Source organism: Phasianus colchicus, chromosome Z, assembly GCF_987193195.1.
Source record: "Phasianus colchicus chromosome Z, bPhaCol1.hap1.1, whole genome shotgun sequence".
Classification (NCBI taxonomy): Eukaryota; Metazoa; Chordata; class Aves; order Galliformes; family Phasianidae; genus Phasianus; species Phasianus colchicus.
In genome coordinates this window covers 80,280,802-80,297,663 of record NC_143476.1, presented here as the reverse complement: position 1 = coordinate 80,297,663, position 16,862 = coordinate 80,280,802, and the positions used below count along the sequence as shown (strand labels likewise).

Below are 16,862 nucleotides of genomic sequence, written 5' to 3'. Positions count from 1 at the left end.
AGAATTGATGAGTTTGTCAGATTTTGTGGTGCACAGTAGTAGTACTCAGAAATAGTGAACATCTCTGCCACAAAAAGAAAGGAGAAATGTGGATATATTTTGCCCTTGTTGTCTTCACATTTTTACCTAGTGTTTCAGTGTTCTCTCTTTTCCTTCCTGAATCAAACTTATGAAATGTGTACATTAGTTTTGTTTTTTCATGTCTTTCCAGCAAGAAACATTCTGATAACAATTTTTTTGCTTATGATTTGATAGCAAGATTAGACGTCTGTTAAATATGTTAAAAGGCCAGAGGCCAAACACATTATTTTCTTTGAAAACTGTAAGGAACATTTGCCAGTGTGTGTAAAAACTTCTCGTTCAACCTTCTGTCGTTTTTAGAGCAACCTTCAATCATTTTAAAATATTTGATTTAGTATTACAATTCAGGGTTATATTCCCTTGCAGAATAATATATGGAGGGCAGGCTTGCGGAGCTCAAAGTTAGGAAAACGGTCTTTTCAGTGGTAAACTGAGTGAATTCATTTTTAAAGACAAAATTGCTGATGCAGTATTACCATCTCTTTTTAAGACGAGACTTTCTTCATGTGAATGCCAAAAGTATGAAAGCTGGAGAGAGTTGAGCTAAATTTGTTCTCTTGATTTCACTTTTTTTTTTGTCTAATAAAGAGGCAAGTAATGTCTGAGTCTTTGATATCCGTATTGTTACTAATTTAGTTGAAGTATAGGTACTTCACTGAAAAGACTGCATGTTGAGTGACGGGTTTCAGGTGAGCCATTATTTCCCTGAAGAAACAGTTTCTTTTTGAGCAGTGGATTCATAAATTTACCTTAAAAAAAAAATAAATCAGTACCTTTGACCAGAGAGCAGTGAAGTAGGGAGATAAAATTCTCCTGAAACATTATGTGATGGGAGGGAGAGAGTACTTTATGTATTTATCTTATTTAAATACATACATTTACGTACTAGAAAGACTCAAAGAAAAAGCTTTGGTTAGTTGTTTTATTTAATACAAGAACTTGCTGTGAAATTGGCCAGCAAAATGAAAAACAGGATGCTATTTTAACATGTGTGTGCCAGTGTGACATTGTCACAGGTTGACGTGTGCTGTGGAGCCTAAACTAAACTTTTTACAATTTATTTGAAATAGCTAAATACTGTTTTGTAATCTTTCTGTCACATTTTAGGTGTGGTTATTAATCATTTATCATGTTTTTGCAAACGTCTATGGTATTTCTTAGACAAAAAATTCATCACTTTAATTGGTTGTTAATGTTTAACAAAGCTACAGAACATTTATTTTCTAATAAATAATTCACAGTTTCTCCTCTATATGTTACCACATATGTGTAAATTTTTCTCAACTCGATGCAAAAAATATGTTTCCTGGTACTTATTAACACCTCCAAAAAAGTCTTACAGTTTTTGTATGTTTTTGTAATTGCAATCTGTCCATAGAGTTTCTTCAGTACGCGTGCAATTGGCTAGAAGAGACACTAATTACAAAACAAGTGCTATGGTTAAACATAGGCTATTACATTCCATCTGTAAATACTGAAAGAACTGTATGTTTTATATTTGGAGCTCTCCGTTGTTTGTTGAAGCGTCATTTGTGGAATTAATGCCTTATATGTCTTCTCTCAAAACTGAACTAAATCTGCACACCAAATAAGCTTTCCATCATTATTAGTGTCATAACACATAGATTTCTGTGTTTTGGACCAAATTCAGAACAGATATTTGTGTGGGTAAACAACAGTATTTACCACCGTAGGTCTCTTACATACAAAATAGGACATTGAAGGAGCCTCAGTAAGTTACAGTCAAAAATTAGAAGATAAATAACTGGGGAATCCCGAGGAAACTGAAATCAGTCTCGCCATGAGTTTACATTGTGATCACAGTCTCCATTTTATTCTGTTGTACTGAGTTATCTGGTAATTTGTAGAGTGGATAGTAATCACTAGGCAGCTGCTCAGTATTTTATCCCGTTTCTGTTCAGCGTATGGTTCTAGGTCGACATTGCACACTGTTCAAACCCTTCTCTAAAAATATAAACTGCTCTGTATTTTGCTGTTATACTCATCATTGTGGTACATGAAGGATGTCCAGGTTTTCATGTCTTCATGTCTTGCCTTTTTTCTTTCTGTGAGAAAGAAAATTTTTTTCTTCATTATTTATTCTCCATCTTACAGGTGGGTGAGAAGGTGAGACATGGTCTCCCAGGCAGTGTTCAACTCTGGAATATTTCAGTTTAAACCTGTATGAATTAGCTTTATGTTAGGAAAAGATGGCAAAAGTGTAATTTCCTAAGTGTTAAAGAAGGATTTAACTGTCACAAATTGACTTGTCTCTTTTTTTGTTTTTTCCCCTTTCTTCCATTTTCCCTTCATGTCTCTGTTTCCATTTTGATTCCTCCTCATCTCCGCCTTCCTCTTTGGCCTTATTCCTTGTTCACTGCTAAATGCCCATGTGCTTCCAATTTATACCCTTAGAAGTTGCATGCTTTATCCCAGAGGTTTTCTGAGCTCCTTATCCAATCTCAGAATTTCCCCATGTACTGAAATGTTCTTCATGTCTGCTAGCATAGTGAATTCTGATTTTCCTTTACGGTGGGCCATTCCTTTCTTGCAGTATCTCATAACATCCGCTGTGTCCTTTGGACTTCTGTGATGCTTTGCTGTCTCCTTTCTGCATTGGTTATCTCTTTCTGTGTTCTTCTCAACAGCTCAGTTCTAACCTGTCCTGGTTCTTCTTCGTTACTAGTCCAGTCTCACTGGACTGCTAACCATGGTGTAACTTACTCCTGCTGTTAGTTTCATGTTTTCTCTGCAGTCAGACCAGACCACTGCCTCCTCTACCTGGCTGCACCATCTTGTCAGTCCATCATTCTGTGTCTACTGTACAAACACAGTTAAACTATAAGTGCAACTTACAGGTTGGAACACACACGGTGGATTTTTCAGGGTTTTTGCACTTCAGTAACTATGCTTATAGTACATTTTTTGATCTTGTATTTTGATTTAGTTTGGATTAGTTTTTAAGTGAGTGTTTCAGTCTGAAATGTCACTGAGCCGTCTTGTCTGACATTTTGTAAGATAAAGCAGACACTGAACACATTGGTGGTTTTTAGATGGTGCAGTGTAGTCTCAAACAGTGATGGAAAATAAAAGATAAAATTGCTAAGACAAAGTGACGATTGAGTTAGCCAGCAATTATGCTCCTGATAGGCATTTTCGTATCTCAGCCAAGACCTTTGGGTTTGGTTGGGAAATGACAAAGCTGGATTTTGCAAATGTATTAAAATTTAGTTTGGGATTTCACAGGAGATTTCTCCAATTTTAACATAGAGCATTTTTAGGGATTAAAATTAATTGTGACTTAATAAACAAAAAGTCAGCGCTGTACAAGAAAAAGATGTTACTTTGAAAGTATTTTTCATGTTTCTCCAGGATTATTGGGGAAATACACTTGAAAATAAACAAACATACATCATTTTAAAACTTGAATTTTATTACATGTAAATGGAACACAAACTTCAGCATATCTGAGCTTCATTCTAATCTATAAACCATGAATTTTGGCAGGGTTGAAATTTGGCTAAAGTCAATTCTTCCAGTCCTTCTTTTAAGCTCTTTCCAAAGTATGTATGTTTTTCCTTTGTTCGTTGTGAGTTTTTTTTAAGCAATGAGCCTGCTTAGGGGGCTGATAAGAACAGTCTTCAAATGTATTTTTATCTTAAGCAGACCTAACAACGTTTTATCCAGTGCTAGTGGGAATTACTCAGTTATTCTGACGCTACGAAAAAACTGAATTTTGCATTAAAACACTGTGAAAGCCTATTCTAACCATATAAAGTGTATATGACTTTTTTTAAAGGCCGTAGAAACATACAACTTTGGTTCCTATCAATGCTAAGAATACGGGGTTTTCTATTTAAGTTTAGGAATAATACACAAAGTGTACAGTTTTCTAATCTTGAAATACACAAACTTCTGTAATGTTTTTTTTTGTTTGTTTGACAAACAGGTACATACAAAGTTCCACTGCAGGCAAGCCCATGCTACAGGCACTGACACTTCCTGCTTGACATTCTCTTATGATGGTACTGCCCTTGCTAGCCGGGGAGGTAAGTGGTCAAAAGAAACCTTTGATGTATTGAACTTAATCTTAACGTAACACAGTAAAGAAGCCATTTAAGTTGTATCATTTCTAAATATAAATATTCATAGTGGAGGTAAAATAGTGAAATTAGATATTGAAGATAGAAACCTGTTTGCTTATTTTTCTTTGATATGCCATACAATAAATACTGTCTTCCTGAAAGTCCAATGTAGAGCAGTTAGGAAATATATAAAGATAACATTTTTTTGGTTTATGTTGTAAGAAAGTTTCTCATCTTTCTTCTTGCCTAGCATTAGTAATACACCAAGAAGGAAATTATTAGCTTAATTAAAAATAAAATACAATAGATTATATTACTTAGTTCTTTCTGGTAAGGTTATTACTTCTCTAGTCAGAGTATGGGTGTTGCAGAGTTATTAATTCTTCCAGCTTTCTAATACAGTCTGCCTTTATGATTTAATTGGAATTGTTTTGTAGTTATAATTATATTATAAGCATCAAAAAGTGATAACTTGAAGTAAGTGGCCAAGATATACTTGAAAGGAAAAAAAATAATCTACTGGATAGGGCAAAAAAAACACCTTGTTTTTTAAATTTCAGTTAGAACTGTTGTAGAAGTATTGAGAAGGCAATGATATACATGAAGACACAATCTCTCCATTATTTTAGATGCACCGGATGGGGCAGTATCTACCTAAAACAACTTTTCAACTGGAGATTTGTTTACCCTGTTTTGCTGGCAGGTGCAGGCATGCAATCCAAGCTGTCTGGATGGAAACCAGCTGTAACCAGAAGCTGTGTGCATGCATTAGCATGGCCTCAAGGCCAAATAAACAAGCTTAGGGAGAAGCAGTGTATGTTAATGTAGGCTCAGTATTGTGCCTAACATATGTACGTGACATCTGGTCAGTTTGGTATGTAGACAGAATGAGATTACATGTACAAATTACCATCACAGAGGTATCCACATACTGCAAACTCTCTGAAGAAGAAGCTGTGATTCTAGTCTGGGGTGAAATCTACAATTGCGTTGTGTCCTTTTCCCTTTCCCTGTCCTTTATGAGTTGAGCAGCATTGGTGACTATTACAATGGTGTGCAGCTGCTAGTGGATGGTATTTTCACTGTGTACATTTTGTCGTGTTTCTAAGATTCCACACATTTATATTTCTTGGATCACATATTTCAGAGTAAAGTGGCAGTGGTCTTGTTAGCCCTTGATAGTCGTTGGCTTACTAGAGCATGTTACTGTTGCTTGGATTGTTTATTAATTGTTGTATTAATAAACAATCCTGGTATTTCATAAAGGGTTGAGATAAAACCTCAGTGTGATTCTTACTGAACTGAACATGTGCAAAGTGAGACCTTCTCCTCTTCAGAAAGTGGGTAAACCATCAGTCTGTCTGTTCTGGGCTAAGTAAAATGCTACTTCTGCCTGCCAGTGGTGTAGCCCTCGCAAAATCCACAAAGACATACTTTACTTGAAATGATGTAAAGAGGAACATTTGTATGCCCTTTAAATATCCACAGCACATCAAGAGTGCTCATGTTAGGAATATTCAGTAGTACTATCTTGAAACCTTTGTTTATGTAAATTCACTTATATTTTGCATTTATGAATGTAGATACCAGAAATGACCCTTGCACATTTTAATTGCTTGTGGCACTTGTTTGCTTTTCTTCATCTGTCTCCAGATTTTGCATTGTGCTGAACACGATTCTCTATCTTATGCTCTGTCTACCTGACTGTGGTAAAAACTGTATCAGATTTTCATAGTTGTACAGAAATTTGTCCCCTTAGTATGCTTGCAAGTACTACCTTTGTCCAGTGCTTTTTTATTTTGTTTTGTTTTGTTTTTTAATCTCTGTATGATGTGCTGCAAAACAAGGAAGTTTCTTACCTTATTTTGACTGACTTCTTCAGTTAGTGCTCTAATGTGAATATTACTTTGGATCTGTATCAATAAAAGCAGATGTGGATCCAGCATTCATAGATTAACACACCTGCCAAATGCTGAGGATCAAAGAGAGGACTGTTGTTTGGGGAATGGGAACTCTCATTGAAAGCCCTATTGATTCTCCTGCATCTAGTGTAAGTTCTGTGTCGGATGTAAGAGAGATGAGGCAGAGCTCAGCTGCAGGCACAAGGGAAAATGAAAAAAAATAAGGACATGCTTATGAGAGTTCCCAGTGTTATTCTTGTTGGGATTTGGTAGCAACTTGATGGAAACTTAAGAAAGTGATATTTTTACATACTTGTTACCATGAAAGTATGTTTTTTATATAAGTATGAAAAAAATACTACTTGGGAATGTTTTCTTCATTCAATAGGTGAGCATTAGTATTTGGGGTCCTTTTAAAATATACATTTCTGACTCCTGGTCTGTACAGAATCTGCTTTTGTTATAATATGAAACAACGACTTTATTAATTTCATGAACCTCATGTTCTATATATATATATATATATATGTATGTATGTATATATGTATATATATATGATATATATATGGTGGTATATGTTGGTTGGTTTGTCTGTAAACTTATGTAGAAAAATAATATTATGTATAGAGAGGATGATAAGAGAGGATTTGGTAATGTTGATACAGATGTTGGCGAGAGCTGTTACAGATGTAAGTACAGAACTCCTGATTTTGACTTTTCAAGGGAAGGTTTAGATTAGATGTTAGTAGGAAGTTTTTCACACAGAGCGTGGACACACTGGAACAGGTTGCCCAAGGAGGCTGTGGATGCCCCATCCCTGGAGGCATTCAAGACCAGGCTGGATGTGGCTCTGGGCAGCCTGGTCTGGTGGTTTGGCAACCCTGCACATAACGGGAGTTGAAACTCAATGTTCATTGTGGTCCTTTTCAACCCAGGCCATTCTATGATTCTGTGAGTTTTTTTAGCATTGAATTTTGCTTTCAAGACAAGATTCCCTCTTAAAATAGGATCTTCTTGAAGGCTGTTGCTGCCTTTAAACTTCTCAAGTTTCTGGCAGGTCCTTACATTGACAAAAGCTTTTGCTTCTTCTGGGTCTGTTTGCATCCATTTACTTGGTCAGTATCTTTTGGAGAAAAGTAAATAAATAAAGATAAAATCTTTGTAGTCTTAGTGCACTGGCCTTAATTTGACAAAAAGCAGTTTGCAAAATGCCTGGCTTGGCTCATTACAGATTCTTTTTCTAGCACTTAATTATTATGCCCATGGTATTTATCAAGAGAAATAGTGTCTGACCTGATCAGATTGAACTACAACCTGGTTATTGGTATCCTTCTCATTAAAATGGCAAAGAATAGTTTGAAATACTGTTTAATAAGACTATAAAAATTTTTAAAAATTCTGCCAGGCTTTGGAGTAGTCTGCCGTGAAGAAAAATATTGAATTATCTAAGAATGAATTATTTTGAATGCTTTGCACTGAAATGCGCAACTTCCAAGTTTGTTTGTATGTTTTTGCTTAAGAGTAACTGTTTTGGCTGTGTAAAAAGTAGCTAAAAATAGATCAGTTTTACTGCAGCTCTAAAAGAAACCCATTAAGCACCGATGGAAAAAAATGCTTGGAGTTGTGAAATATTAATATGTATACTTTTTTAGTGACAGTGAGTTCAGCTCCTAATGCAAATTAAATCCAGGCATCAATACCATATTTACAGAACAAAAAAAAGTAATTTAAACATGAATTTGGAAAGTCTTGTATTATTCTTAAAGATGGTTAGAGATTCAAAGCATTGGCCAAGTTTTCTAATTTCTCTTTCACAACTGACTATTTCTGCGGTCTTTAAGACAATGTTGATTTGATACCATCCAAAATGTCTTGTTTCTTTCTGAATCAACCAGCAGAGTACACTTTTTGTTAGTGGCAGAGCTGTATCTAAATGTCTGACAACATCTCCTGCTAAAGCCTGGCAGGACTACAGCTTGAAGATCATGTCAAGGGTCATGCCACTGGGAACAGAACAATCTTGATTCGTACCCTTAGACCTGTCCCTGTCCAGGAGATTTGCAGGTCAGCCAAATGGTTTGCAAACTTTTATAAAGTGCTGGTTTTTAGATACCTATACACCAATATCTTGATGATGTGTTCTTTTGTTGAGGGTGAGAGAGGGAAAGGGAAGGTTCATATTACAAAACCAAATGCTTTGAAGTGCTTGGGTTGGTGTATGCTATGATATTCCCAAAATAGAGAGTCACCATTTTTTCTTTCTCGTCATATTTAGTTTCCCAATGAAAAGAAATATACTCTGCTCTAGACATCATTTATTTAAGTTGTCCACTTCTTAAAAATATTTTGTAGTTAGAAGTTATTCTAGTCTTAATATAAACATACATGATGTACGAGGCCACACATTACTGCTTTCCCTGTGAAGGAGACTGCTGGCCTTGATTTCTTCTGTTGTGGAAAGTCAAATTTATTTATTTATTTGTGTTTGCATTTTATTTCCAAGGCCTATTTTGAGTTCTTAATCTTAAAGCCTGGGAATCCCTAGAATACTCCAAAACAAAATAATACTAACATTAATACTACTAATGAAATTATATTATAAATTGTATATATATATAATTATTAGTAGTAGTAGTAGTATATAATATAATATAATAATATAATATTTTATACAATAATAATACTTATTATCATCATCATCATCCCTTCTGGGATAATTATTATTATTATTGTGCTTAGTAAGAAAGCTCAGTAAGAAAGCATGTCCTTGCCACTCACCTACTTGCCACTTAGATTATGAAGAGTGTATAACTTTTTTCTAAAATTATTCTTAGGGTATTTTTAAGGGAAATTGTTGTTTGAAAGTTCTTCTTTTCACCCCTGCAAGCACTGATGTCAAATAAAGAAGATTCCTAGGTGTCTGTGTGAGATGGCTCAAGGCTCAAATTGTCATGCTTGAAATACATATTCCAGAAGGATGATCAGCAGAGATGTTGATCTCTACTAGCATAACTAACTTTTCTTTTTTATTTTTTCATGCTCACTTTGTTAATATGTCATATCTTTTGGAAGGGAATAAACACTCTGACTTTTACGGGTGTGCAGAATCGCACCGTGTTTATCAAACACAGATGAGAATGGCTGTAAATGTTTTACTATAACCTCAGCTTTGGCTTTTATGGCCAAAGGTGTTGTGGAGGGGTGTGAAAAGGTTTAATTATAGTAACCTTGGGCTCACTTACTTCCTTCCTACCCTTCCCCAAGGACTTCTGGCTGATTGTAGGCCCTGTTTGCCAACAACTGAAGTTGTAGTGTTTTGCTGTTTGCGGGCTAAAGAAGCCAGAGGGCTTCATTGCCTTCAGTTCTTTTCTCTTATCATTTTTACTGCCACTAAGGCACAAAATCCTACCAAAAACATTCCCATTTTGAATGCTTCTACCATATCATTGTTTGTTAAATTTTTTATTGCTAACTCTTGTCTCTCTTGTTTCGCAGGAGATGATACTTTAAAGATATGGGATATTAGACAATTTAAAAAGCCTCTTCATTCAGCTGAAAGACTGTCTAGCTTTTTTCCAATGTAAGTACTCTTAAGTTATTGCAATTAGCATAAACAGTGGTAGTTGCGTTATGGAGGAGAGGATATTGAATGTGTATTAAGAAATGAATTGTTCTGAACTCATATGAGAAATGGATTTTTCTCATTTCTCAATAGGTCTGGAACTGTTGAGAAAAAAACCTGCACAGAGAGAACTGTGCAGTAATGTTCTTGGCTATTTTAGGATTTAACAGCTGCTTTCAAATATCTCCTATTTCTTCTGATAATTTGTAGCTAGCTATGCTTATTTTATGCAGTTTTGTAGTCTCATATATCTTATGCCTAATTAGATTAGAAACTTATCAGGAAGAGGCCAGTTCATTGCCTTGTGTTTGTGTAATGAGATATATCAAGTGAGCCTCATTCCTATTTGGTCTATGATTAATTAAAAGAAAAAGCTAGATTGAAAAGCAGACATAACATAAAGGTGCATGGTATTAATGCAGGTTATGATGTTAGAAGTGCTATTTACTCTGCTCTTTGGTACTAAAATAGTGTATTATACTGAATATTGCTAAGTGTCGAATTTGATGCTTTTATTGGCATTATGTTCTATACCTGTAGCACAATCAAATCCAACTCTGCTGAAAATTTATACTTTTAGAACAAGTTCTTGGAAAGGAAGATTAGGGACAGTTCAAACTTGTAGTCACATCCACTCACTGTATTTTGTAGCACAAAGGAAAAATTTAAAAACATTTTTTAGCAACTATATAAATAAAACTGCTGTGCAGCATTTAAGAATGTATCATCAGTGAAAACAAAGTTCAAGACTGATTCAATTTCTCACTGAATGATGATAACTAGATTTGAAAGGATTATTTTGTTTCTTTTCTACATGGAAAAGTTCACAAGACTTTTGAGAGAAAGAGGAGTTTTGTTGAGGGGGGGTATTTTTTTGCCAGTTTTGCACATCCTGTCCACAGTTGTAATTATAAATGTGAACTGTGCCCGATAACTGTGTTAATATATGACAACTGACGGACGATGTCTTTATAAGCTTTGTGTTAAAAGGAGTAACAAATAGGATTATTTGTAAGGAATGGGATTTATAAATTAACTGCACAGTAATTAAGGGCTTGCTCAGTGTCACAGTGTATTTTTTTTTTAACAGGACAGATTGCTGTTTCAGCCCGGATGATAAAATACTTGTCACAGGGACCTCTGTTAAGAAAGGTGGTGGCAGTGGGAAGCTTTTCTTCTTTGATCGGGGGACGTTTCAGAAGTTGTATGAGATAGAAGTTACTGATGCGGTATTTGTTTTAATTTTCTTCTATCCACTATTCAAAATAAGAATGAAATCTTATTCATTGGATTTTTCCCCATATACTGCTACCACTGCTGTAATTTATTCCTATTCAATATTCATTATTCAAGAATTATGACCATAAGTAGAGTGCTATTCTCCCTGTTATTTCAGTTAAATTAATAAATAGAATCTTAAGACGAGACCTTTGATCAGTAGGAGACTTCTGCTTTGGTGTTAGCACTATGTTGCTCAAAGGTTAGCGTGAACTTTTTTGGACCTGTGAAATGGAGCACAGATTTTGGCTTATATATTTATGTTGTTCATTCCACCATTCATCATGACAAAATTCCATTTAGTGATAAAGTCCTGCTTGTCCCTGAAAATAGACTCCTGTAGAATGTATTTCAGTCAGCAGACGTATTTCCTTGTATAGAAGGAAGAAGCTTAGTATCATAGTTGAAAAAAGTCCTCAGCAGTGTAAATAAGTAACACTATTAAAAGCAATCAGGAGTGCAAGACATTAAAACAGAATTGCTGTTGCTTAAGTGTTGCTGTTGCATTCCCGTTAATTGCTGCGGTCTGTCAACTGGCCACATCTTTTTTGTGCTGTAGTGTTTCAGGATATTTTTCTCTCCTATGCCTTTCTTAACTCACTTCTTGAGCACAGTAGTCTTTCATTAGCACAACAAAACTGCTTGTGCTGGAGTTCATTAGGCAGAATTTAAATTTATATTTACTTTTCAAATCTAATTTTCTCCTCTGAATTCCTTCTAACATAAAACTGCTAATGATGAATGTATTACGTCCATCATTTCTGTGGCAGCAGTATTACAAATGTAACAGTGCAGAATTCATGTTAAAGCAAAAAGAACATGGTTTTCTGGAGAGGAAGAAGACTTTTTTATTTTAGACAAATACATTTTAGATATAGGTTTTATATGCACAGCAATTTTCATTTTGTACTAAAGTATTCCTCCAAAGTTAACATAAACTAGCTTTTAAATCCTCCTCCTGTGGAACATACTGATCCTCAGCTTCTTCAGATTTCTGTTGAATGTCGTTTTTTCTGATACCAGTATCACAACCAAGCATTCATAACCATTTTCTGGGACAAAATGTGAATGCCTCCATACTCCCTCTGAAGCTCCATGACAGATCAAAGGAAACAAACTATGTAAGATAAAAGTGTGGGAGGTAGGTTCTTAAGAGAGCTGTTTTTTTCTGGGGTGCAAGAAACAAAATAACTTAGCAGTTCTATTCACAGTGATGGCATCTTCATTTGCTGGTGAGGAAGTTGATAACAGAGGACAGAAAATTCCACCGAGACTTAAGATTTCAAGAATGAGAAGCTACCTAATTTGAATGTAACTGTCTTGAATAACTTTGTTTTACAGAAAAACTGTTCTTCAGTTGTTTGAAATAGAAGGTCTGCTCACTTTCTCAGGTAGATAATACAATAAGAGGGTCCAAGAGGGACTGTTTTGCTGCTGACTTTTCTCAGCATCTGGAGATACAGTTCTGTTTCTTAAAAATGTGGGAGGAACAAACGAGTTGAGAACTAGCAGTAGGAAGTTGTTGGAAAAACAGAATTAGGCGTCCATATGTGACTTCAGTCGGGCCACTCAGACAGTAAAAATTTAAGTATGTGTACAAATCTCAGCAAGTTCACAGTTTTTGTACTGTAAGTTTCTATAGGTGTTTATATTTATATAGTACTTTTTAAAACAGTAATAAATTATTGCCTATGGAGTTTTAGTGCTGCTGTTTTTCTTCATCTGTACTTATAAAATTTAAGTGTGATTTTCCTACTTGGAATATAAAGGATCAAATGAAAATAGTGGAAATAATAGATGAAGAATTCATTCTCATAAATGCTGATTTTACGATGTAGTTTTCAGTGAGCCAGCACTAACAGTACATCTACAATCACTGTCCAGCTTCCAACTTCAACTCTACACATGTAAGAAAAACATAGTTAAACATTTTGATGTGAGTCTAAAAGAAGAAAAATTACTATAAGTAGTGTTTTAAAATCAAAGCAGTATATTTTTTCAAAATTTTTCTATTTTTTATATCCTTTGACTTTTTTCTTGCAATCAAAGTTTTTGCTTTTCCTTCTCAAATTGCAGTGTTAGATGAACTACAAATGAGTAAAGGCATGGTAAAAGCAAACAAGTTTAAAGATGAAGGCTTTTGTACTTTATAAGCGGCAAAAGCTATTTATTGAAATGATCCTTCAAGTCTGTATATATAAATTGATGAATTCATAAGATTAGTATCTATCAATTGATTGGTTTGTATCTTGTGTGTAGTTTATCAAAGTGTTTTTTCAGCAGCTTAATAATTAATGACTGTTTGTATTGACTTATTTCTTGGTTGCTGTGTTCTCCTTATACACTTTCAAAAATGCAGGTACAACAGTTAGTGATATTAAAGATAAGTATGTACTGCTGCCTGAGACTTTTTAACTAAATATCAAGTATCTTTATCTTTAGTATGTTATATATTGCTTAAATATGTAATTGCACTTTTTTTGTTGCTTTTTTTAGTCTTTATGTGTATGAAGTTGCATTATGCCATTATGTGTAGGAAAAGAGCACAAGAACACCAGTAACTCTCTCTACAAAGAGCTCACTTTCACGAAAGTGACTTCAATTGGATTTACTTCAAATTGCTGAAGAAGGGCATAATTAGTCATTTATTTCAAATATTCAATGAAAATTATAAGTCTTTTGGCAACAGTTGTTTGCCAGCTTATTGATAGAATGGATTTAAATCAGAGTAACAAAAAATACACTGCTAAGAGAAAACATAAACAGCTAATGTGTAACTTATTTTGTTTGTTTCACAAGGCATTTTTTTAAGTAAGTCTTTAGTAATCTTGGAAAATGGAAAACAGTTAAGAAAGTAAACATTATCTTAAACCTCTGTGGTAAATAGCCAGTGCAGTTGGCCTGTGAATGAACCTAGGAAGTAATGGGAAAATATTTAATGGGAATGTTTGACCAAAGCTGTGTGTGACATTCCTTTCCATCATACCACACAAACCTTTTTTTCACCTTTTCTTTCAAGTTTTCATGGGAAAAACCATTACTGCTTCAGAGCTGCTGGAGTGAAACCTTGTGGTTTCAGTAATGGACTAACGGTCTGATTAGTCTCTTCTTGTGGCTGGGAATAGAATACTAATTAAATCTCAATATCATGCATAAGGATTGGGGGTTTTTTGGTCACCATTTGTAGCTAAACTAACTACTACATTGTCCAAATACTGAATGCTGCCCCACAACATAAGCATTAGGGACTTCTCTAGAGCTAGTAATGCTTCTTGAAGAAAAACTAAGTACTGCTAGATAAATGTCAAATGTGGTGCAGGCCACGAGCTTTGTCTCTGGCCAGTAGCAGTATGCCTGCATGATACGTGCAGAAGGCAGATACACAGCATTGTTTTTCTCAGCTGTCCTCTTCTGGCTCCAGTGATCTGTGACTTGGAGCAATCTGGACACAGACAAGAATTCTGTGGTTAACAGCTTTCAGTGGAGTTCTCTGGGATGTTATCAGGGAGTGAAACAACTGTGTTACAGGATAATGGCAGGTTTGTTTACCTGCTGCTGATTAAATCAAAACTCTGGGGTCAGAAATGCCTCTGATGCTCTCTCTCTAATGCAGTACTTCACTCTTACTCTGGTTCAGTCTCCAGTGAAGTGAAGGGAAATGATGAGGAGAGTAACCGTAGTTGAACTTGCTAAAATATAGAGAATTTATTTCTTAGCTTTTGTTAATAAATTTTTGAAAACAAATCTTTACCCTGCTATGGACAAAATACAAGTCTTCATCGTCCTATGCACATGCTACTTTTTGTAGATTTTTCTGTCACAGTTTACATTATTATGATACAGTATTCAGAAAGCAGTTATTTTGCCAGCACCTCAAATAGCCACAAGAAAACATTTGTATAAAAACATCTATAGGTTAATAGTAAATAAGGTCTTTCAGGACCTTAGTAAATAATCATCTTTCAGGATTTTTGTAATGGACCTTTTTTGGAGTGGAAGGGAGGTTTTATTGTCAGGCACAAATCAAGGAGGATTTATTCCTAATTCTTGGGTCAATTTATGCAACAATGAGATCTTCATGAGAATTAGTTATAAATGCCTACTGTATGGGAAACAGTGTTGGCTACATATTTCCCCCCTATGTTACATTAATTTAATATAGCTGTGAACACTCACTTGAATCACTCTCACGTCTGTCATTCATTTATCTGATTCAAGCATATCGACCAGTAATTATTCTTATTAGAGGCAAGATTGATTTTGGCAGCAGTAGAGCAGTCTTTTTCGCTGTACAGAAAGGAGATGAAGTACACTCAATTAGTGACAGGCAAGAATAGGCACTAAAAAAATATGTTGTACAATTATGGAAATTACTATTTTTAAATGAAAATCTGAGTAATTCAGTAAAGATGCTGAGGTTATGTATACTAGAAAGAGATGTGCAAGCTTTTAAAATATCCATCAGGTTTTTGTAGATAAGCAGCAGTCCAAATTCATATATTTATGTTGTTTGGGGAATCATATTTCTGTTAGGAGAATTCTTTAATATTTTCTTAGTTTTTCAAAATAAATAGAAGTTAAGTTATAACTTCTGAAAATCTCTCTAAGGGATGTTTCAGGAAGGTCTTGTGAGGCAAGCTATAAATAAACATTCATTTTAAATTAAAGAATGAAAAGGAAAGAAAGAAAAAGAAATATGAAACTTCCAGCACCCTTTATGCAGAGTTGATATAGGATTGCAGTATTCCTTTCATTGACCTCAAGCAATATCATTTATTGTTTATAAGGCAATGTAGTATGTGAAAGGGCTTTTCCACTGCGGCCCAGTTGATGAAGATTTAAAGCTTTTTAATAAAAGGAAAATAAATTATTTTAACTTAGGGGACATATCAGCATGGTATGTCTTGTTTTTTTAACTTATTTCTTCTGTTTGGAAGGAGGATATAAATTTCAGAATAAAGAAGTAAATGCAATATTTAAGGTCTGGTTAATTTTTGTGACAATTAAAGTAAAAACTATCTATTATAAGATATGAATAATGGGAAGGTGTTTTCTTTTTTAATGAGGTAACTTGTCAGTTTTTATTCCTTGCTTTCATATATGTAAAGACAGTGTAGTCCTTCCCTCCTGTATCCTGCAGCAGCACTTACTTTATTTTAGGGGAGCTGTCACTAGAGATTTGAGGTGTATGAGAAAGATGAACTGCACAGCTTTCCTCACCGTAACAGTGGGGGTTGTACATGAGAGCTGTCTGCCTTAGTTTTGCAGTATACTGTTGTGAAAATGTGACCGTAATTCTCACAGAGCAGGTGTTTGAAAATGTTCAGCCCTGCAATTACAAGAAAAACAGTTTATGGCTCTGATTATGTCTCTTTCTCTCTTCATCAATTAATAATCATTACTTAGTGATTCATTTCACTTCTAGGAATGTTTTATAGACGTGCATTGAAAGATGCATGATACAGCATTATTATCCATGTGTTTTACATTGAGATCCTGTTTTAAATTATTGGTCTCTGAAAATGCTGTTTGGACTTTTCAGTTTTCTACATGGAAAATAGTAAATTTTATCAATTTCTGATCCTTTTTCTATTGAATGTTTCCACACGTTTTTTTCTCAGTCATGTTTCATAAGGGAAAATCATTGGTATTGTTTCCTCTACTACTATATTCACATGAGTATTTTAAATCTAATGATAGCAGGTCACTGCATTCTAGATATTCCCTAACTTCCCACCTTATTTATTATACTTGGCTCTTCTCCTTGGGTGAGCTCCAGTGGAATCTCAAATCCGAAGATTTTTGCAATTGTGGCTTAAAGTATATTTTTTAAATAATATTAGAAAGTTTCTCTTGTGTGAGCAGCCTTTTCTTTTTTCTTCAAAGTCTGCATAG

The 16,862-nt window shown here is 34.7% G+C and overlaps 1 protein-coding gene across 1 annotated transcript in view; it reads left to right on the top strand.

Moving 5' to 3' along the window:
• The window catches only part of WDR70 (WD repeat domain 70), a 138,865-nt gene that overhangs the window by 95,003 nt on the left and 27,000 nt on the right, over positions 1-16,862 (top strand). The window contains exons 11-13 of the mRNA XM_031594528.2: positions 4,031-4,130; positions 9,563-9,647; positions 10,780-10,918. Of these exons, the coding sequence (XP_031450388.2) occupies positions 4,031-4,130; positions 9,563-9,647; positions 10,780-10,918 (324 nt within the window). The remainder of the gene's footprint in view (positions 1-4,030; positions 4,131-9,562; positions 9,648-10,779; positions 10,919-16,862) is intronic.